The 22585-nt window shown below is 51.7% G+C and overlaps 1 protein-coding gene across 2 annotated transcripts in view; it reads left to right on the top strand.

The window, feature by feature from the left end:
* COL4A1 (collagen type IV alpha 1 chain) overlaps positions 1–22585 on the top strand; it is a 148261-nt gene that overhangs the window by 108141 nt on the left and 17535 nt on the right. For both annotated transcript variants that reach the window (XM_003799995.3, XM_023519173.1), the window contains 21 exons: positions 985–1068; positions 1585–1655; positions 6197–6388; positions 6930–7098; positions 9720–9812; positions 9899–10003; positions 11802–11899; positions 13932–14082; positions 14282–14395; positions 14877–15044; positions 15133–15222; positions 16218–16370; positions 16478–16576; positions 16687–16776; positions 17729–17868; positions 18581–18707; positions 18796–18876; positions 19340–19438; positions 19787–19837; positions 21675–21860; positions 22352–22485. In XM_003799995.3, the coding sequence (XP_003800043.1) occupies positions 985–1068; positions 1585–1655; positions 6197–6388; positions 6930–7098; positions 9720–9812; positions 9899–10003; positions 11802–11899; positions 13932–14082; positions 14282–14395; positions 14877–15044; positions 15133–15222; positions 16218–16370; positions 16478–16576; positions 16687–16776; positions 17729–17868; positions 18581–18707; positions 18796–18876; positions 19340–19438; positions 19787–19837; positions 21675–21860; positions 22352–22485 (2495 nt within the window). The remainder of the gene's footprint in view (positions 1–984; positions 1069–1584; positions 1656–6196; positions 6389–6929; positions 7099–9719; positions 9813–9898; positions 10004–11801; positions 11900–13931; positions 14083–14281; positions 14396–14876; positions 15045–15132; positions 15223–16217; positions 16371–16477; positions 16577–16686; positions 16777–17728; positions 17869–18580; positions 18708–18795; positions 18877–19339; positions 19439–19786; positions 19838–21674; positions 21861–22351; positions 22486–22585) is intronic.

Consider the following 22585-nt stretch of genomic DNA (forward strand, 5'->3'; position numbering starts at 1 on the left):
GGATTATCAGAGATTGCACACCCCTCAGTCAGAGCCAGTCCTAGATCTGTGTGTGGGTGCTCACTCTCCGTCAGGCGACTCTGTGATCAGTGTGAGCAAATGTGCTGCTGAGGGATTAACCAACTTTGCCCTTGGTTCTCCGTTTCATTTTCGCTGTTCCCAAGTATTTGCTGTAACGCCAACCCTAGAATCCAGACTGATGTCTTCAGCCATTTTGGGGACAGGTGTATTGTCACCACATCAACAGTCCTGTCTCAGACTGGGCGAAACAATAGATATTGCAATATTTATGTGTCTGTTAATAATCGGGAGGAGGACAAGAGGAACCCATCTGCTCCCTGCTGGGGGCTTCTCCATGAGCACATTTTGCTCTCTGCTGTGCCCAGTTTGTGCCTGGAAACCAGGTGTTTTAAGGTGTAAGACACAGTGATGTCTAAGGCACAACAGGGGGCTCCCGGGGAAGGGCGTGTCCCTGGCCTTCAGCACTGCGGTCCCTTGCCCTTCTGTCCTGATTTCGGGGATATTTGTTCCTGCCTTTTTCACGTTGACCGTCCATCAACCAGTGAAGTCCACGGGCTCTCCATACGGCTCAGTAAAAGCTGTGGCATGGAAGAGAAAAGGGCAGGAAGCTTTAGAATTAGAGGCAGAGGACAGTGATTGACTATTTTCAGACTGACCAGCAAAGCTGAATTTCTGGGCCACCTTTAGTGAGGCAGGCCCTGTCCTTTTGCTAGAAGGACAGTAAACTAGGCCCCAGTGGTCACATGCGACGGTGCTGAAGGCATGGGTTCCTTCATTGACCAGGAGGGGGACACACATGTGATGGCCGTTCCCCCCATTAGCAGAGGGAGCATGGTCCCGAGGCACCCTGGGAAGGCGTGTTTGAGTCGAAAACTCCCGAGGGCAGGCCTGCCCCTGCCGTCCCTCAGCACCCTGCAGGCAGACCTCTGCCCACATACAAGCCCCCCTCTCTCCCCTCTTCAGGTCAGAAAGGAGATAGTTGCCTCATCTGCGACACCACAGGACTCCGTGGTCCCCCTGGGGCACAGGGACCCCCAGGAGAAATAGGTAAGCCCCCAAACGTGAAAGGGCAGGTCAGAATTATCTTCAGTGAGTCAGCACCTTCAGAGGGAGATAGCGCTTACTCACCCAGACCTGACTTCTGTACACAACGAGAACATAAGAAGAAGAATTTTAAGCCATACTTGCAGGATTTGTCCACATTGTTCTAAATTATCAGGTGGCCTATGAATTTGGGGACTGTAAAGATTTCCTAACAGGAGGCTAGATAACAGCATGATAGTACATGCAGCTAACTGAGATAACAAACTCAGTTATCTCAAAAGAAGTTACCAGAATTTAAATTTTTCTTTAAAGTGGTGCAGGGGTGGTGGGGCTGGTTGTAGATGGGGAGAGGCAGCAGGCCTGCCTCAGGGCCACTTGTACATTCAGACTCCAAATTTTAAACATTCGTTCACTTCACATAGAGGCTTTTGTGCTCTTGAATCTTGAAAGAATGAGAAAGGTTTTGAAGAAGTGTCTCATGAATGCTGCGCTGCTGTTCTTCCCTGTCTCTTATAAAAGGTTTCCCGGGACAGCCAGGGGCCAAGGGCGACAGAGGTTCACCTGGCAGGGATGGTCTTGGAGGACTGCCTGTAAGTAGCTCTGCCTGCGTTCACAGCGGAAGTTGCCACACACATACACACACGCAAAACCCAAATCAACAGAGTAGTACATTTTTGCACTTGCAAATACGGCTCCCATCTTCCTTAGGAGCTGGTCAAGCTTAACTGTGTCGAGCAGCCTAGGTTGACTACGTGTGACCCTTTTCCCCCAAGAACAGGCAAGGCTGTTAAACCCAGACTCCGACGCCCGGCTGCTGTTCTTCTCGCAGAGTGAGAACATGGTTACTCACCTGTGTTCAGGTGCAGCTGGAGCAGAGAGTGTCTTTCTGCAGGGCCTCCGGGATTTTTTGAAACAAAAGTTGTCACAAGAGTCACCTCCATGCAGAGGCAAGCTGTCTGCATTACTGTTGCTGGTAGCATTGCCCCAGGTCATACAAAACCTGTTAGCAAGTAGATTCACCACAAACGGTTTCTAGGGGCAAATCAAGGGAAACTGACCCATTTCCTTCCAGGGATGTGAAATACATTTTCATTCTTCTTACAGATAGGGATTTGGAAAATTCCCATCACCCTGTCCATCGTATGAGATCTTTCATTTTAAATCTCAAACACACCAACGTGAAACTTTTCCGTTAAAAAAAATACCAGCTTCTTAGATTTCCTAGTTTGTTTTAAAAGAAGCCATTAAATAGAAGGGAAGAAAGACACTAACTATTGGTGGACACTGTTCCATCACGCGCGATGGGTCTGCGGCACGTTCCTCTTGTGGTTTTGTTTCTTGGTTCTTCTAAGCTTCTTGTAAGTCCTCACAATTCCTTCTATTGCCTTTTCTTCTTTTTTCTTTTTATCAGAAAGTGAAAGTCAAATCGTTAGCATGATCCTTTTCTGATGTAGTTCTTCAAACTTTTAAAATTTTTTTTCCAGTGGGAAGATAGGATTTTATTAGACAGAAAGGAATACAGAAGGAGTAAAAAGCCCCTGAGCTTCTGGCAAAGGGGAAAACCCAAGGTGTAAGTCTTCCTAATTTTTAAAAATTTTTAAGACATTCCTGGAGGCGTCCATGAAGGAGAGCCGGGGTAGGAGTGTGTGGAAACAGGAACGTAGCAGCTGGAATTCAGCAGGAGTTTTCTCCTTTTGAAGTTCTATCTGCACTTCTGCTTCCCAGAGCTTCCCTGGTGTCTGGGGAGCTGGGCTGCAAGCTGCAATTGTTTAAAATCTTTCTAAATAAATTAGGAGTTCAAATAACTGGGAAGCGCTGACTGTAGTTGGGATCAAAGACTTTGAGGAAGCAGAAAAGAGGCTTTTAACTGACCTCTGCCCACTGCCTTTATCTCCCTGGCTTTCCTGGTGGACTTCCTGCCCCAATCTGGCAGGAACTCAATCTGGACACCCACACCTTAAATCTAATAAAAATGGGAAAAGGGGAAAAATGAGAGAGTGAGAAGGACCCTGAGAAGTCACAATAAGGAGAAGTAAGACTTGGAGCAAAACTCAGCTCTCTCTGCCTCCCTTCCCGCGGGGTGGGCCGAGGCTCTAGACCTGGGGTCATGGGTAAATAATTGAATGACAAGGTCGCCATTGTTCTTTTATTTGAAGCTATGTCATAATTCTATGATTTAACCAGCTCAAAAATGAGGTTCTCTGATTTTGAATTTGGCTGGAGGCTAAAAGAGGCGCCTGAGAGCCCGCAGAGCCCAGAAGGGAGCCGGCTGAAGTTAAGAAGTGGTGACTGAGACTGAGTTTCTGTGACATCTCCTTTTGAAAGCTGAGTGTTTTTGGTTTTGGGAAAGGATGACATTGCATAAGGCTGACCCCGAGGGAGGTGAGAAGCCTAAGTCAGTCGGAGCCAGTTTCGAGGTTCCGGGTTGCTAGGAGGAGTAGGGAAACCCACCCTCCCCGCTCCCCACTGAGAAACGGATGGCACAGGAGTGACCTTCTCCACTTCACAACGGCAGGGCTACATTTTCGAGGCAGTATTTGCTTCCTTAGCATTTATCTTAAGGGATGTGAATCAAAACACCCTCGAACCATTTAGGGTCAAGAAGTTCTGTGGCGAGGAAACCATGTGAGGAATGGTGCCGCAGACTGACAGCTTCAAACACAGACCCGTCGCGCGTGGTAAAATAGTGTCTGCCAATATTAGTATTGCTTTTCTTCTCTTGTATTTAATGGCTTCTTTTAAAACAAACTAGGAAAGCTAAGAAGCTGGTATTTTTTTAACTGAAAAGTTTCATGTTGGTGTGTTTGAGATTTAAAATGAAAGATCTTGGACCAGGTGATGGGAATTTTCAAAATACCTATGTGTAAGAAGATTTCACTGTTTTAAAAAATCTAGATTTCTCCCTTCAGTAGAATGATGGCAAAATAAAGACTCACACTTTCTCACCCAAAGGGTGTAGTATTTTAGCTTCATGTTTTTAGGCCGTGAATAATCACCACAGAATAGCGTGTGCTTTTAGGTTGAGAAGAATACATGCTGGTTATAATTTTTCATAGGATGTGTTTTTATTGGTGAATGTTGCCAGTTCAGCAGACACGTCCTCCAGGGTCTTCTTGGTTGCAGACATCTTTGCAACACTTGGTCATGAAGCAGGGAAGTTTCCAGAATGAGAACTGCACACTTACTGGACGGTGAACCGTGCAGACAGGAGGGGCTTCCTGGAGGAGCGTCAAGGATGCTGAGAAGCCAGTATCAACTCAAGATAAAGTGTTTAAAAGTACCACAGTGCCTTTCAACAAAGTACTGGATTCTCTGTAACTCTCCGCTAAAATCTCTGGCAGGTGGCTTGCGGAAATAATTTGTTGCCATTCTTGGGTCTTCCACCTTTCTTGAGTAGACCAAGTGTAGTGTCTCGGGTTAAGGGACATTCTAGTGCAGGCCAGCACAGGCCAGCTCAGGCCAGCTGTGGCTGTGCAGGAGAACATTCTCCCGTGATGCTCCATCTGGCAGCCACTGGCCCGAGATGGCTATTAAGCCCTTGAAATGTGATTAGTGAGACCAAAGGACTGGATTCTGTGTTATCTCATTTAAATTTCTAACTAATATTGAGCAGTGCAGAGAGTCGCCTTGACTCTCGCCAGACTGCTGGAAGCCTGCTGACTGGTGCTGGCTGTGTTTCCGGGAATCAGTGTATCATAGTCAGCTTAGGGAGGGCATCTGCTCCCGTCTTCAGCCTGCATTCTTTCAGCTCTTAGAAAGCAATGTGGGCACGAGAATAAGTCAGTCCCATGTAGGTTAGATCCAAACCTGCCCCTCGTCTGACTTAGAGCAGGGCCAGCCTCTCTGCTCTTGTAGAGGGCAGGTTTTATTAGATAGAACCGAAGTCTAAGTAGCACCAGTGGGTGTGGCCATAAAGCACAGGCTTTGCAGCAGAAATGCAGACATGGTACCCAGCCCCAGCACCTCTAACTTGTGGAGTGTTCACTTCTCTCTCTGCTGAGTTCTGGTTTTGGTGTTTTCCTTGCAGGCATAATACAGATCAGAGATGACGCATACGGGGTAGCGGGCACCAAATGCACAGCTACCTTTAGAATCTAACGATTCTACGAACCTTTAGATTAGAACCTTTAGATTCTACCTTCTAAAGGTAGCTGCCTTTAGAACCTAACGATTATACGAATGCTGGAGTCTCCTTGCTGTCCGGCTCCTCCCTTGATAAGTCTGTATTACTTGTACACTCATGTGATTCACATGTATCTAAGAGCCTTTGGGAGGAGTTTATGGAAAGGAATTCAGATCAAAGGAGTTGTAGTAGAGTTTAGATTCTGTCCAGTCAGCAGGGAGTCTGAAGATGCCTTTCCCAGACCCTAGAGAATGGGACACAGAAGCAGGGATTTGAACCCTTTCTGTTTTCTCTGTGATCTCGGGCTCTCAGGATGCCACAGGAGAAACGTCTGCTGGGCGGGAGTTGCCTGGCAGATTTCACTTTCCAGGAACTGAAACACAGCCCAGCCTGTGTCTCTGGGGAGGGTCCACTCAGCTCTTCTGGCTCCCAAAATAGCTGTTCTTAGAGTGGCCTGTGCTCCCTTCCCGCTGTCTTCTCTCGCTGGTGCCCTGGAAGTTCTTTCTCTTCTGAAACTTGGGGCCTGAGCATAAAAGGAAAGCTGTCCCGTGTCAGTGATGGCCAGACTTGCAGGACTATGGGTGTCCTCACCGTCCTCTGCTCCCACTGCCACCTGCACGCTGAAGCCATCTCTGTTGTCACCATCAGCACCTTCTGACAGGTGCTGGCCCGATCCGTAACTGATGACAGTGGTCAGGGAAAGAAAGAGTCACCTGAGGCCATTCTAAGAGCTGAATGCCCAAGGCCATGCCAGCACCCCCTGGCTTGCCCTGGCCTCTATTTGGAATGTCTAATAAAGATGAGGGTTTTCAGAAAAATGTAAGAAATGTAGCCCATCAGGGCTTTGTCACAGACTTACTAGCTTGTTCCTAGGAGAGGAATGCTGAGATGTGATGATGTGACCATTTTTAAGAAGGCGGCTCCTTGAGGGCCTCATTGCCTGTGCTGCTATCACTTGCGCCTTGGGATGGCTGTGTCCTGTGGTATCATAACACTTTGTTCTTGCAGGGCCCACCAGGTGCACCAGGGCTGATGGGCCAGCCTGGAGCCAAAGGAGAGCCTGGAGAGATTTATTTTGACATGCGGCTCAAAGGGGACAAAGGAGACCCCGGTTTTCCAGGCCAGCCCGGCATGCCAGGGAGAGCCGGGAATCCTGGAAGAGACGGCCATCCAGGTCTTCCTGGTCCCAAAGGCTCCCCGGTATGTTCATTTCCAGACTTTGAACTTGAATTTTACAAATGTTGAGTATGCAAAGAATAAACTGTGCATTTTTATTTGGATGCGGATGGACACAATGAACTTGTTTCATGGTTCATGGAGCAACTCAGGTCTGTGAACCTGGGCTGGACGGTGTGGAGGTGCACAGATGATAGCAGGCTGGGCTCTTCAGCTGTGTTTGGGGAAGCAATGCAGACACCAGTTCCTATCTTTCCACCTTGTGCAGGAGGTGAAATCGAAACTTAGGGGTGTTTGTGTTACTGTTTAAAAGAAGATTCCAGATAGAAACCTCTTACTATCTTACATAGCTCCCTGAGTAGGTCAAGGGAGGGAGAATGTTTGCCCAGCTGAGGGGAAAGAATGCTGGTGTCACTTATTAACTGAGGTGACCTTCCCGGGAGGGGAGGCTTGCTCAGGTGAGCGGGTAAGCTCTGGGATTCATTTACTATGATGGCAGAGGAATGTGACAGGGACGGGGGAGTGCCGCTGTGTCTGCTGATAACCTTCTCCCTCTTCCCGTCAGGGGTCCGTAGGATTGAAAGGAGAACGTGGCCCCCCAGGAGGAGTGGGATTTCCCGGCAGTCGTGGTGACATCGGCCCCCCTGGGCCTCCAGGGTTTGGTCCTATTGGCCCCATTGGTGACAAAGGACAGGCGGGCTTTCCTGGGAGCCCTGGGTCCCCAGGCCTGCCAGGTAAGGCCTGTGCACCTCCGGGGAAACTCCAGGGGTGGGCGGATCTGGGGTGCAAACAGGCCGGGGTGCGTGCTCGCCCTCTTTCTACCATGAAGCAGGGGCCATGTGGGGGTGGGGAACCTGCAGCCTTAGATGTGGCCATCTACGTTTTTTTGACTGATTCCACGTTTTACAGAACAAATCCTTATATTACAAGGGGTGCGGCAGAGGCAGATGAAGCTTTCCTCACCTCCTTTGGTGCTTAAACAATAGCAGTCTTGAAATCAGAAGGCCACAGGCTCCCCACCCCCAGATAGGCCAAGTAATATGCAGGCACTGTGCCCAAACCACTCGAAGTGGTGGACGACTTTCCTTATAAATAAGCAGGCAGCATGTGCCAGCCAAGTCAGCCTTTGCACACAAGTGACAGCAGACTAAGGCCGTTTCTTCCTCTTGGTCTTTCTGTTTTTCCCGGATGAGCTGCCCATCTTGGCTTCTGTGTGTCCCAGGCAATGCGCCCTCTGCCTCCCCACTGACACACAGAAGCTGTGTCACGATGGCAGTTTAATTCCATGTTGGTTACAGTCAGCTGCTGGCTGTTTTTCGAGTGGTTTTTGAGCCAACACGATGCTGACTGCTGACAAGAGATGGCGGACAGGTTGGTCCCTGCCCTCCCGCTGTGTGCCCAGAGGTTTCCTCACAACTCCCATGTTATCAGGGCCAGAGCGGAAAAGGCTGTGGCCCTGGGCCTTGCACACACTAGGTGCTTGATAGTTGACTACTTGACTATGATTCCTAGTAGACACCCCAGTTCTCTAGAAAAGCCTGGAGTGAGAATGGCTGGTATGGGGAGGAAGGATTAAGGTGTCTTCCTAGGACATTTTTAAAAAGCTGTGAAAGTAAATGAAAAGACTGAGGGTGACTAAAGATGTGTAAACTTTGAAAAACTTAGTAACTCAGTAGCTGGTAGACAGAACACCCAAGGAGAAAGGCCCTGGTGCGATTACATCACACCCCGACAACTGTGCTGCTCCTCCAGGTCGGCTGGAGCTGGTTCCTATCCCACCGTGAGACTGTTATTTTCTTAGTAAGACAAAGTGTAAGGCGGTGAGCCTCCAGCATAGGAAGCACCAGCCGGTCTTCAGTGGAGGTGCAAGTGCGGTGTTCTCAGGCGTCGCTGCTACCCTCATTCTGAGCTGGGTTTAGTCATGGACTACATCATGACTAAATGGCCCCGCTGACAATTGCTCTTTGTTTAACAGGGGTGCCAGACATGTCCTGTCTGACCCTGTCACAGCAGGGTGACACTGGGCAAGGGACACGGTTCAACACTCCACACATACCTGACCAATGTGCATGGCATCTGGAGGTCCTCCGAGCTATAGAAAGGAGTTAGACTTTCTTTTTGGCCAGAAACTACCATTAAAAAACCAAATAGGGCATGCACAGATATGTCCTCACAGCGCGAGGGCAATAGGGGCCTGCAGGAGGACTGCAGAGGTGGGCTGACCGCATCCATGGAATGGAGGGCTCCTTGCCCCAGGCCCAGTCAGCTTGGAGACTGGAAAGCCAACCTCTGATCTGCCAGGCTGTGTGTGGTTTCAGTGGCCATCAAAGCCTATTCCCAGGGAGAGGCTGGTGGCAGATGTTTCTAGGCCTACTTAGTGGGTTTCCCATAGTCTGTACATGAAGAGTGTGCTGAGGCTCTGGGAGGTCCTACTCTCTGCAATTCCCGTAGGGCATGTTCGAAGACTCAGGGCACATGTTCTTGGAGGTGACCCATGGTCCTGTCTTAACAGCTAAAGCCTGACACCCAGTGGCTCTCCCAGGCCTGACCACGCCCCCCTCCCCTCGGCTCTCCCAGGCCTGACCCCTTCCCACCACCCATGGCTCTCCCAGGACTGACCCCCAGGGCTCTCCCGGGACTGACTCCCAGTGGCTCTCCCAGACTTGACCCCTAGTGACTCTCCCAGACCTGACACCCAGTGGCTCTCCCTGGCCTGACCCCTAGTGACTCTCCCAGGACTAACCCCCAGTGGCTCTCCCAGGCCTGATACCAGGGCTGACCCCCAGGGCTCTCCCTGACCTGACCCCCAGTGGCTCTCCCTGACCTGACCCCCAGTGGCTCTCCCTGGCCTGACACCCAGTGGCTGTCCCAGGTGTAGTGCCTGGGCAGCGGGGCCTGCAAGGCCTGGCTAGGGAGCAGTGGGGTGGTTCCCTGAGTTGCTGCTGGGAGCACAGTCAGCTGCACTGTCGCTGGTAACAGATATCATGTTATTTGTTGACTTACTGCCAAGTGACGATGATTTTGGTCAGCCTCAGAGCAACTTAGTGTTCCAGGGACAAATCCAGAGAGAGCAGTAGGACTGTTCTGACTGCTCCAGATGGGCTCATTGAGACACCACCCAAGGTGGCCTGTTTTGTATTGCAGATTTTTCAGGCTTTTCATGACTCTGATGCTGACCCTTAAGGAATTCTGTGTCAAACAAACATCTCAATCATTTGGAGCATACATTTTGGGGAGAAGAGTGGCTCTCTGGAAGATTCTAGAAAAGCAGAGGGAAGAAATGGATGTGCAGACAGTGGGTTCTCTGGGTGCTCACAGCAGCTGCAGGCTCAATGTCTTTGCTCTTCCTCTCCAGGTCCTAAGGGTGAAGCAGGAAAAGTCGTTCCCCTACCGGGGCCTCCTGGAGCATCAGGACTCCCGGGGTCTCCAGGATTCCAAGGGCCTCAAGGTACTGTGAGAATTCCAGCTGGTCCAGGCACAGCAGGAGCTTCCTCACATTTTTCTCATGCTGACCCTTGGTCTTTCTCACAACAGGTGACCGAGGCTTTCCTGGAACTCCAGGAAGGCCAGGCCTCCCAGGAGAGAAGGGCTCTGTAGGCCAGCCGGGCATCGGATTTCCAGGGCCCCCTGGCCCCAAAGGTAAACCTGTAGCCTAAGCCCCACCCCTCGTGTCTTCCCATGAAGCCCTGGGGACAGAGAGGAGGCTACTGTGTAATAATAACAACCCACGAGTCAGTGGGGACAGAGGAGGTAGCATACAATAAAAACCGCACATGCGTCGGCGACCCTGCTTTGTCAGTGACTGGGGCTTTTAAAAGCGTCCACGCAGTTTCTGGGTTTCGAGCACAGGGATTTCAGTCACTTAATGTGACATGTGCCTTGAGGAGAGATGTAATTAGGAAGAACAGGACGCTCAGACTGGGGACTGCCTGGCGCAGTGGCACACTGCGTAAAGGCCACCCTTGAAGGGGAAGGGTCTGCTCTCACCAAACGTGAAAATGAACAGCGTGCATGTGGGCCAGCCTGGGTGTAGGAGTCAGAGGGTTGGGGCTGTGCTCCTGGGGAAAGACCCTGGCTGGGGTCCCCACAGGGCATTGGCCTTTCAGGACCATCATTTCCCTCTGAAAACCCAAAGTAAAGAGGGTGGCTTTGCTTCTCTCTCTGCCCATTGCTCAGGTCTCCTTGTTTTTCGGGTGGACCTGGGTTAAGAGACTTAATCATAACAGACCTTGGCTCCAGGGCTAAGAAGGTGCTGTGAGCACACACAGAGGCGTGTTGTGTAAGGAAGTTTGTCCTCATACGACACGCCCTTGTCCACAAGTCCCCAGGATCCCAGGCCTGTGTCTAGAGCTCTGTGTCACACTCTAGTGTAGACTCGTGATTGGAGAACTGGAGACAGCAGCTCTTTCTCCAAGAGCTGGGTGATGCCCACACACATGAGGCCACTTCTGCCTGGCTCAGGGGCAGCAGACCCTCTGTGCTCAAGAGGGACCAATGCCCCGGGACCCGCCACATCCCACAGGAGTGTCCTGCCACTTCTATCATGGAGGCCTTCCTTGCCAAGCCCATGGCTCCTACCACATGAGTTGCTTGGTGACATGGTGTTGGTGAGAGGCTAGGTGCTCCCCCGCCAGACCCCATCTCTGCTGCATTCAGCATGTGCAAGTCAGGCCTCACCTCCATTAGCTTCTGAGTGGTCTAATGTGGGGGAGACCTGAGTGTCACACGTAGAGGGTCTAAACCGGTGGTTGCCAACTTCACTGCCCATCAGCACCATGTGAGTATCTGCTAAAAAGCTGGTCAGGGCAGGGCCCAGTGACTCATACCTGTGGTTTCAGCTGCTCAGAGACTGAGGTGGGAAGATTTATTGAGCCCAGAAGTTTGAGGCCAGCCTGGGGAAAGATAGTGAGCCCAATCTCTAAAAATAAATGAATCAAAGCCCATCAGAGCCTCTGGGAGCAGGGCCAGACCATTGTCAGATGTTCTAGGTGACCCCAGTGTGGGTGCAGCCTGGTTGAGAGCCAGTGGTCTGAAGTGTTCCTCTAACTTGACCATGTCCACAGATCTCTTGGGATCTTGTTAAAAAGCAGGACTTAGCAGATTTGTGGAGCCTGCATTTTTCACCAGGGGACAGTGATGCTATGGTCCCTGGGGCCACACCCTGAGTGGGGAGTCCAGAGTGCCCTTCTCAGCCTGCAAATGCCGACATTGTTCCTACTGGGGATCAGGGCAGGAAAGGAAAGCTTGGTGAGAGCAGAACAGAAGGGCAGGAGGGAATCGTCCTGAGAGAGAAGAGGGGGCAGGTGAAGGGTGGGTGGGTTCACCTGGATACTCAGAGCCACTCACAAAGGGCTTCTTTGCTGACCGTCTCAAATTAGGGCAGGGGAGTGGGGAGTGGTGTTATAACTGGGACCATTGTCTTGACTCTTCCAAACAGGTGTTGATGGCATACCTGGAGATGTGGGACCTCCTGGGAGCCCAGGTCGCCCTGGATTTAATGGCTTACCTGGAAGCCCGGGTTTGCAGGGCCAGAAGGTGGGTGCAGACATTCCCTGGATTGCTGTCTCCCCCTCCTTCTTGTTTATTAATTGGACACTTTAGATGTGGGCTATTAATCTCACAGATATGCTGACCGGCATGCTTTGTGTTCCAGGCAGTGGCACAGAGTAGAAAGTCCCAGCGTGCACGGTACATGGCAGTGAATGTTTCGGGGGGAGACATTTGTTTCGGTCTCAGGAAACTTGATGAGCTGCCCTGGCACTTATGTGTGCTGCATCTCATCACAAAATACGTTTCTCACAGGGAGCAACAGAGGAAAGCTATGGAAAGCCTCTGTCATAAAGAAACCATAGCCAGCCAGGTTGCGGGGGGCTTCTTAGAGTGCACGGTCCTCAGCCTTGGCATGTGGGCATTCTAGGTGCAAAACTCTCTTCTGTGGAGTCACCTGTGCCTGGTAGGACTTTGCAGTGGCATTGTGGCCTCTATCTGTGACACATCAAGAGAGCAGCCTGCCCTTCCTATGGCAACTAAAAATACTCCAGATGATGGGAGATGTCACCTGGGGGCAGAGGAGCCCCACCTTGAGGACCTGGGGCTAGTGTGACGTTAGGGGTCTCTTTGCCCCCAAATATTCTTCTGCCAACTTGCCTATACTTGAAATTCTGCTCAGCAAGTATGAGTGGCCGTTAAATTAGTGGTGTGGGGCCTGCTGGATCCTTGAGTGTGGCCTTGTCACTGGTCCAGATTTCAGTTCTGTGAAGTTTGGATTCAGTGGAGGGACTGCAGTTGGGGATCTGGAGGGCCACAGCCTTGAAGCTGCAGCCTCCCTGCCCCATCCTTTCCTGATCTGGTTATAAGGAATGGAAGTGAAATTGCTGGGAGGTATTAGTGCTAAGGGGGAGAAAGGGCCCAGGGTGATAGATGAACTTTTCAAGGACAGGAGCAGGTGGGTGGCTCCCTCTCTGTCAGGAGAGGCCTCTGGTCCTGGGAGCTCCTCCCAGGGAAAGATCTGGCACCACAGTGCCTCCTCTGCCTGCCAGAGCCTGGAGAGAGGGCTCTGGAAATCTGTCTTCACATAACATGCGCCAACTTCACTTTGTAATCTACATTTGATTTGAAAATGTAGCCACTGGTGGCGCATGGATTACCTTAAGCACACAAGGCTCGGGAATTAGTGAATGCAGCTAGAACTAGAGTCAGGATTTGGTTCGTGATTTAAAATACTGTGCTTTCCCAAGAATCCTTCGGATGTGTTTCTTTCTTTTTGCAAATTTTCTACTGGGACATGTAGAGGACTTACCGACACCCCAGTGTCTATCCACCCTAACCTGGGAGTGTCACCTGCAGGGTGGAGACTGTGATGTCATGTCCACCTGCTTGTGCTTCTGATGACACCAGTGCGGTCACTGAACCAAGGCCGCCCCAGAGTGCCGTTGGTCCACAAAGTCCTTCCTTTATTCCCAGTGCTTGTGGGCGCACTGGACTGGTGGGGTGGTTTTATGAGTTCAGTTGGAAACCTTCATATATACAAATAGTACAGAACTTTCCACCTCTTAGGAAGCTTTCAGTTAACTGCTCACGGGTCCTCACTGGCATCTTGTTGGTTATGTGGGGTCAGCTTTCATCACAGGCACAAGCAGCAAAGCTGAGGGGACAAGCTCAGGTCCGGGGCCCTGGTGGAAGGCTTGGTTTTCCTCCACTGTGAAATGAAACAATAAAAATTACCCATCTTTAGGGCATGGATGAGATCAAAAGGACAGGTGTGAGGAGGGTTCTCCAGCTTTTGAAAAGGGTGTATCTATTAAATGCGTTGGCAGTATCTGTTTAGTCTCCACTCATGCCATTGGCTTGATAATAACACTCTGCTAGTTGATGACCAGGGGGCTGTAGTGGATTGGTCAATATGTGGAGGTGGTCACCAGAAGGAACTGGGCCGACTGTACTGATATGTATGTGTGGAGCATGTCCACTCTGAATTAGGTCAACTGAAGGAGGGGGTCAGCCTTGGAGGGGCGACTGTGTTAACTTTTTTGGTTAATTTGCTTCTCTGTGCTTTGTGGATTTTCAGGGGGAGCCTGGAATTGGTCTCCCAGGACTCAAAGGCTTGCCAGGACTTCCTGGCATTCCGGGCACACCTGGGGAGAAGGGTAACATCGGAGCACCAGGCGTTCCCGGAGAACAAGGAGCACTCGGGCCCCCTGGGCTTCAGGGGATCAGAGGTACTCCTTACAGAGTCTGTCGATCTAGACTCTTCAAGGCTGGCTGTGTTTATTTTTGCATTCCCAGAGCGCCTGCTAGGTGTGTTCAGAGCACGTTTGTGGAGTGAATGTGAAAATCCTAGGCTGGAGCTCATGGGTCCTGTCGTGTAAGCGGATCGCGTCTGTTACTTTAATTGACACCCAGTTTTTCCCCCTCCAGGTGACCACGGACCTCCTGGATTGCCGGGCCCTGCAGGATCTCCAGGAGCTCCAGGAGTGGGCCCCCCTGGAGTTAGGGGCCCCCCTGGAGGACAGGGACCCCCTGGGGCATCAGGTGAAGTGACATTCTTCTAGAATTACCCCTCCTCGAAAGCATGCTCACGATGGCGTGGGAGGTGTTGCAGGAGTCTGCATGAGGGGAGATTTGCGTGATTTGTGAAGTTAAAGGGAAGAGAAGTAAATTCTAGTTTGTAAAATTAGGTTTGCTGTTTTGCTTAAATGTAGTCAGAGATTTCTGCGCTTTCCTCCCACTGGGGTTGGTTTATGTGCCAAACAGATATTCCCGTTGTTGTATATTCAGTAACTTCTAAAATTTTATTCAAAATGACGTTTAACATTATCTTTTCATGGGAGGCTTAATAAGTTATAGACAATTTAAGCTAAGTGTTTCCGTGTCTAGAAGGTACCATTGACTTTAACAGTAATAATCTCGTGTGGTGATGGGAGGATACGGTAAAACAATCAATGAAAAATGGTATAGGAAAAATGAGTTGTCAAATTCTGCTGAAAATTATTTGCATTTCACCCAACCTCAGGCCCTCCTGGAATAAAAGGAGAGAAGGGTTTCCCCGGATTTCCTGGACTGGACATGCCAGGCCCTAAGGGAGATAAAGGTGCCCAAGGACTTCCTGGCTTAACAGGACAGTCAGGGCTCCCTGGCCTCCCTGGACAGCAGGGGACACCTGGAATCCCTGGGTTTCCAGGTAAATGTTTTTCAAACTTCTGGATCATTTGATGATGAGGAAATAGGCTGTGTCTCATTCTTTTTGTGGTCCTCCCCTCTGGCCACAGGTTCTAAGGGAGAGATGGGCGTCATGGGGACCCCCGGGCAACCAGGCTCTCCAGGACCACTGGGTTCTCCAGGATTACCGGGTGAAAAAGGTGAGAATCTGTGTCTCTCTTCTGCACCGCTTGGGAAATTCTCAAAATTATGTTCCATTTCAAGAGGTGATGAAAGAAGATCAAGTGGGAGCTGGGAGAGGTGCACCTCTTGTCCAGCGGGTGTCCAGGGGGAGAGGGGCACCTCCTATCCAGCAGGTGTCCAAGGTGCACAGTGCCTGGTGGACTCAGAAAGAAATGTAGGGCTTCTGTTCTGGGCACAGCCGAGATGCTGTCTGAGAAATGGTGGACCCTTCAGTTGCACTAGGGCACAGAGGCCAGTCCTTAGGATCAAATTAGCAAATGGGGTGGCTTTACAATTCCTAATTTTCATTTCTTTTCTTATCATTTGAAATTGGTCCATAGTAATTTTTTCAAAGAGAAATTTGACTTTGAGTGCAAAGTAAAAAAGTAGTCACTTGTTGAGGTCAGAAGTTTGAGACCAGTCCCAATAAGAGTGAGACCTCATCTCTACTAAAAGTAGAAAACCTAGCTGGGCATTGTGGTAGAGCCTATAGTCCCAGCTACTGGGGAGGCTGAGGCAGAAGGATCTCTTGAGTCCAAGAGTTTGAGGTTGCTGTGAGACTGACACAACACCACTCTACCCAGGGTGACGAAACAAGACCCCATCTCAAAAAAAAAAGAAAAAGTCATCTATGCAGTAGAACAGGAAAATTCGCTCTGTTATTGTGTAGAAGTTGGAGGCAAAATGAACGGGGTGATAAAGATCTTTAGGAAGGTGAAGAAATGCAAATCATCTAAGCCAGTAAGCCAAGTTTTAATACATTAGCATTCCTAGCAAGGGATGAAATTTAGAAAATGGCTTGATTGTTCGTTGACTTGGGCTCAGATTTTTTGTGTAATTCAGATGCTCAGAATTTAGTAGCATTTTGGGGCGAGTCACTCGCTCTGTCCGCCTTCTTCCCAGCCACCCTCCCAGCCAGCACAAGTGCTCAGCTGCTGCCTAGCCTCACTGCTGCCTTCTCTCTCCTCTGCAGGGGACCCCGGCTTCCCAGGTTCCTCGGGACCCAGGGGAGACCCTGGCTTCAAAGGTGACAAGGGGGACGTCGGTCTCCCCGGCAAGCCTGGGTCTATGGACAAGGTGGACATGGGCAGCATGAAGGGACAGAAGGGCGACCAAGGAGAGAAAGGCAAGCTGGGGAGGCAGAGCTGGTCCTCCCACCCCGGTTCCTGTGGTCACTTGCTTTTCCAGCGGCCACAGATGTGGGTCATCATTGCTTTGTTCTGTGATCTCTAGGACAAATTGGACCAGTTGGTGAAAAAGGATCTCGGGGAGACCCTGGTACCCCAGGAGTGCCCGGAAAGGACGGGCAGGTGGGGCAGCCCGGACATCCAGGTACGCTGTGGCACTTGGGTTCCCGGCATGGCAGGAGCATGAGCCCAGGCGTCTCCCAGCACCCTTCCCTTAGGCGGCAGCCTGCTGGACTGTTCTCTCTCTTATTGTAGGACCTAAGGGTGACCCAGGCATAAGTGGAACCCCAGGTGCTCCCGGACTTCCTGGACCCAAAGGGTCTGTTGGTGGAATGGGCCTGCCAGGTAATGCACATCCAAAAGTGTCTACTAATGTGTGCGCGTGGGGTACTTGGGGCATGTCTGCAGATGAGATCCCGTCCCTCTGGGATGTATGTGACCTGGGAAGCTGTGTCTTTGACACACGTGGAGTTGCTCACTCCTGAGTACAGACAAGTGGCTGGCTGTTTAATAAAACAAAACACGGGCTGGGCACAACAACTTCTGACAATGTCCAAATGGCTGCCCACTCAGCTAGTGTGTCCTAGGCATCTGGCTGTCCGTCCAGTTCTGTCAGCTACAGAAGCTCCTGCCTCTGGAGCCCGTTGTCCTAGTTCAGAAGAAACCTCTGGACCCCTCTGCCCCTGTCGGCCTTAGTGCTTTGCCAATTGGGTCTACTGCAGTGACAGCCACTGTAGAGAGAAGGACGTGGGAGAAGGTCTAGGTGGCGACACTTCTCAGAACTTGCCCAGAAAGGGGAGTCAGGAGAGGAAGTCTGTCCCCCTGTCCTCTCCTAGGTTTCTGCAGGTGCTTCTGTCACCTGAAGTGTCATCCTCTAGCACGCAGGTCACGCCACCTTACAAGTAAGCTTGGCTCCCAACACATGTCACGAGCCAAGGGCGTGTCCACTGTGCGGCTGTCCCTGTGCCCTGCGAGTGACTGGGTTAGTGAGAGTGGATCATGTAATAGAGAACTGAAGGGCCATGTCATATACGCGTATACTGCCGAGAGGGTACACATTCTAAGAGGCTCATGTACTTCTCCTCTCTCTTGGTAAAATGGTGGTCTTTAGAGGATGGGAGGAATTTTCCTAGGGTGGCCCTGCTGTGACCAGGGTGGCTGACATCTGGCTGGATGGTTTTCAGGCTGATAAAGGAAGAGACCCAAGTTCTGTCACCTCATTCTTGTCAAGGTGCTTTGTCATTTTTCATACTAGCTCTGGCTAGTCCCTTGTTCTAGCTGTGGTCTGCACTTACAGGAACGCCTGGAGAAAAAGGTGTGCCCGGCATCCCAGGCCAGCAGGGGCTCCCTGGACTACCTGGAGAGAAAGGCTCAAAGGGAGAGAAAGGGCAGGCAGGCCCACCTGGCATCGGCATTCCTGGGCTGCCTGGGCCCAAGGTAACCAGCACCCTTCGTGGAAATGTTCCCTCCGCCCCTCTCGGTGTCCTGAGGAATGTTTAGCTGTTGTCTCTGCACATCTAGGAAGTCATAGGCTACAGTGACACCCCCAGAGTATTTTTTTGTTGTTGTTTTTTGAGATAAGAGTCTCACTATGTTGCCCTCGGTAGAGTCCTGTGGTGTCACAGCTCACAGCAACCTCAAACTCTTGATCTTAAGTAATTCTCTTGCCTCAGCCTGTCAAGTAGCTGGGACTACAGATGCCCACCACAATGCCCAGCTATTTTTGTTTTTGTTGTTGCAGTTGTCATTGTTGTTGAACAGGCCTGGTCCAGGTTTGAATCCCCCAGCCCCAGTGTATGTGGCCGGCACCCTAACCACTGAGCGACGGGCGCTGAGCCGCCCCCAGTGTATTAGAAACTGCCTCTTCTCCCCCTTCTAGTCACTACTCATGCCCCTCTCTAGGGAGAACTAGAGACTCAGTAGGAGGCCAGGGTGGGGCAGCTACCCTGGTGGGAAGCAGAGGGGACAGCAGGTGAGAGGGATGGCGAGTGGAAACAGGACAGTTGGCAGCTTCGTGTGAAGTGTCTCCTCTGTTTTCAGAGGTGGACTCGGATCCTTGGGTGAGAAGTGGGTGGTGCAGAGGAATGTTCATTGCCCCAAAATGTCCAGAGACAGATTTGAAATTAACACGCTTTACCTTTACTCACAGGGAGACCAGGGGCTGGTAGGTTTCCCAGGAAGCCCTGGAGAGAAGGGAGAAAAGGGAAGCATTGGGATCCCAGGGATGCCGGGGTCTCCAGGCTCCAAGGGGTCTCCAGGGAGCGTCGGCTATCCAGGTAGGTGGGCCAACGCCTCCTAAACACGAGGCTCAGAGAAGACAGACTCCCAACTTACAGGTGAGCTGGTATCTTGCTTTTTCTTTAGGAAGCCCTGGGCTGCCTGGAGAAAAGGGAGACAAAGGCCTCCCGGGACTGGACGGCATTCCTGGTATCAAAGGAGAAGCAGGTGAGGCCCTGCTGGGCAGGTGGACAGGAGCTACCAGGGACAGGACTCCAGAGACCCAGGGAGTGGCCCACGCAGAGGGGACTCAGACCCCGGGACACTGCTGGAGGGCCGACTGGAGGCCACTTCTCTGCCCCTCCACGCAGCAGATGGAGAGGAAGATTAAGTCTGAGGGACTTACGGGGCCTTTTTGAGGTCTTGTCACCAGTTAGGAACCAGGGCCAGGACTCCAAACTGTCTCTGGCTGTGGTGGCTGGGAGGTATCTGCTCTCCCTTCTTACCAGCCTTCCGGGCTAAGGGTTCAAGGGTGATGCTGACAGCATGAAGGGTCCTTTGAGAAAGGATTTTAATACTAACCTCAGGGATGCCAGGAGGGAACAGCTCCCTTAAAGGATGACCATTTTTATGTGGACACCAGGGTGTGGGGGAGGCTCTGCACGTGGCTGATACGGCCTTTCTCTTCCAGGTCTTCCCGGGCAGCCTGGCTCCACCGGCCCAGCTGGCCAGAAAGGGGAGCCCGGCAGTGACGGAATCCCAGGGTCGGCGGGAGAGAAGGGTGAACCAGGTACGCCCTGCGCCCCAGCCCTCACCTGCTGTAAGAATAGTGATCAGCCAGACAGTGATGTGAGGTGGCCACTGGGGTGTCCCTAGACAGCCCGCAGGAGTGAGCACTCACCCCACCGGCCCTTCCTGCCAAGTGCCCTAGAGGTTCTCAGCTGAGGGGGCTTAGGGAGAGGTACCAAGTTACAGATTTCCAGGGAAGCTCATCTTACCTGACAACACTGAGGAGTTTCGTTTATCCTTAAGGTGCTATTAACTATTGTCCACACGCATGGTAGGTGTTTGGTGTTAGCTCAGAGTTGCGGCCACTGGTGGTTTAACAGAAATGTGGCCTTTTGCCCTCACCTCACAGGTGTGCCAGGAAGAGGATTCCCGGGATTTCCAGGGACCAAAGGAGACAAAGGTAACCCCTGCCCAGGGTGCTGTCCCTTTCTGCTGGCCGCTGCCACACACCAGACTGTGCTCTGCAGGCATCACCCATCCATCCCCTTAGAGAGGCAGCAGGGATGTGGAGGATAGATTCGGAGTCCAGAGGGGTGTCCCACCAGCGACGCCTGGTCACTCCGTCTCCGTGGTGGTTGAGATAGTGTGCCCTGTACTCACCTCAGAAATTCTTTTATTTGGACCAGTTTTATAAGATCCAGTGGAATGGGAACCCTCATCATTTGGGGGCTTAGAATGTAACTAGAATATCAAAATTGTTATTTTCTAAAACGAACTGTATTTACGTGAAGGCAGGATAGGATGCCACACGGGCCGTGGCTCAGACGCCCGCAGCAGCCCTGAAGAGCTCACGGCAGAGCGACCACCCTTGAGGGGTGGGGCGGGGGGGTCGTGGCACAGGCTTCTCCCTCAGAGACCTCAGCATTCAATGAGAAAGAAAAGGCAGAGGCCTGAAGTGTGAGAGATGAGCCACACACACCCTGTTGGAAGGAACGGTGCGGGTGGCCCCAGCTGTGGAGGGCACGCACACTTTGGACAAGGCTGAGGGGTCCTGAGTGATCTGGGGTCCTCACTGAGGATTGGGAGAGAGCTCAGCAGGCCTGAGCTCAGATGAAGCAGGGCACATGGTGGCTCTGCTATCCCGGACCCACGCTCTCCCAAAGCCAGCCCAGAGCCTTCCCTGTGTGACGTCCACCTGCACTGGGCACACTGGCTCTCAAAGGGTGGGATGGTACAGGCTGGGCCCCTCTCTTCCCTAGCCACACAGCCCCTCTGCAGAGGCTCCTACTCAGGGGTCCCTTGGGGCCTGCTGGACGGGAGCTGGGACATGCCTGTTCCCTGCCTAGCCTTTCCTTACCTAGCTGTCCAGTCCTGTCCAGTCCAGTTGACACATCCTTCCGCCCCGGGAAAACTGTACTCCACACCTTGTGTTCCAATTCACTGCCTTGTGAAGGCAGTGGAGAAGCTCTGTGACTGAGCAGGACTTGACCCTGTGTTATCTTCTTTTTACATTTTTTTTTTTTGTGGGGGCTGAGCCCCACCTCCAGCATATGGGGCTGGTGCCCTACCCTTTTGAGCCACAGGTGCCGCCCCTTTTTACATTTTCTTAATAACCTTGAAGTAACCCCAGCATTTCATTATTTTTATTGGCACGTCTTGGGTACTATGTTTAAGGCTAAACATGGAGGTTTTTCTACTACAAGCTCTTATTTTCCTTATTTTTAAAAACAGCTCTATTGAAGTATCCTTGGCAGACAAGATAGCACACATATTTAAAGTGTACAGTGTGATAAGCTTTGCCCTGTGTGTGCACCCATGAGGATAGCCCCACCTTCAACGTGGTGGGCACACCCATAACCCCAAAAGTCTGCCATGTGGCCTCGGAACGTGCCACACTTGAGTTGGAGCCCTCCGTGTTGCCAGAGTCCTGATGGTTCATTCCTCTCGCTGCTGACCTGAGCCCCAGTGTGTGGATGTAACACAGTGTCCACTCACCTGTGGACGGAACCAGCCCTTAGCTTCAGCGATGCAGTGGCTAAGCACGTGTTCCAGTGCTGTGACCACAGACCACTTCTTCTAGAGTGTGAAGAGTGATGGGCGGATTCCCAGCATCCGAGGCTGGGCTGTGGTGGGAGCCCAGTATGTGGGAGCAGGGCATCTGCTCCAGTTGTCCCTGGGCTCTTCTGGAAGCCCCTCTGAGGATACTGGAGGACAAGGAGCCCCCCACCCATGGCTGCCTGTCAGTGCACTGAGCCTCTGTCTATAACCCACTGTCTCAAACTGCTTTTCTCATTTAGGATCAAAGGGTGAGGTGGGTTTCCCAGGATTAGCTGGGACCCCAGGAATTCCTGGACCCAAAGGAGAACAAGGATTCATGGGTCCTCCGGGGCCACAAGGACAGACAGGACTGCCTGGAGCTCCAGGACACCCCGTGGAGGGGCCCAAAGGAGACCGAGGACCCCAGGGCCAGCCCGGCCTGCCAGGTAAGCGTGCCTTGACAGGTATCAGCTCTGGGGCCTGGGGCAGAATCAGCATGCAGGAAATAAGGGAACAATTAAATTCTCAGTTGGACTTTTTCCATAGAAGCTTACAATATTTATTACTGCTTGAATCTCTGTTTTGGCCTCCATTGGGTAAAAGATTTCCATGTGTTCTTTCTGTCAAGGAATTTAAGCAGTTGGGGAGATGCAGGAAAGGAAGTTAGAGGAGAGGCCCCGATGTCTGTGCCACCTGCCGTTGGTCTTGCTGGCACGACTGTCTGGCACACCCTGCCGAGGCCAGGACTCCAGGGTGGTAGCCGGGGCACCCCCAACCCAAGCATTCTGACAGGGCAGTGCTGGCATTCGTGTGAACATCTTTCCTGCCTTCCAGGACTTGCCTGGTCTCTTTCTCAGGGGCGGCTGGTGGCAGCCGTGACACTTGCACAGAGCATCAGCCCCCAGCCCAAACGTGTGACTCTCGTCTCTCCCCTTAGGGCTTCCGGGACCCATGGGCCCCCCAGGACTCCCTGGGCTGGACGGACTGAAAGGTGAAAAAGGACAACCCGGCTGGCCAGGAGCCCCTGGTGTGTCAGGGCCCAAGGGAGACCCAGGATTCCAGGGCATGCCTGTGAGTGACTGACGGCTGGTGCTTTCTTAGAAAGGAGCTTGTTCTGGCTACAGAATTATTCTTATCTGTACATATGTGTGTGTACGTGTGTGAGTCTCAC

Source organism: Otolemur garnettii, unplaced genomic scaffold (assembly GCF_000181295.1).
Source record: "Otolemur garnettii isolate 467f Iridium unplaced genomic scaffold, OtoGar3 scaffold00161, whole genome shotgun sequence".
Lineage (NCBI taxonomy): Eukaryota > Metazoa > Chordata > Mammalia > Primates > Galagidae > Otolemur > Otolemur garnettii.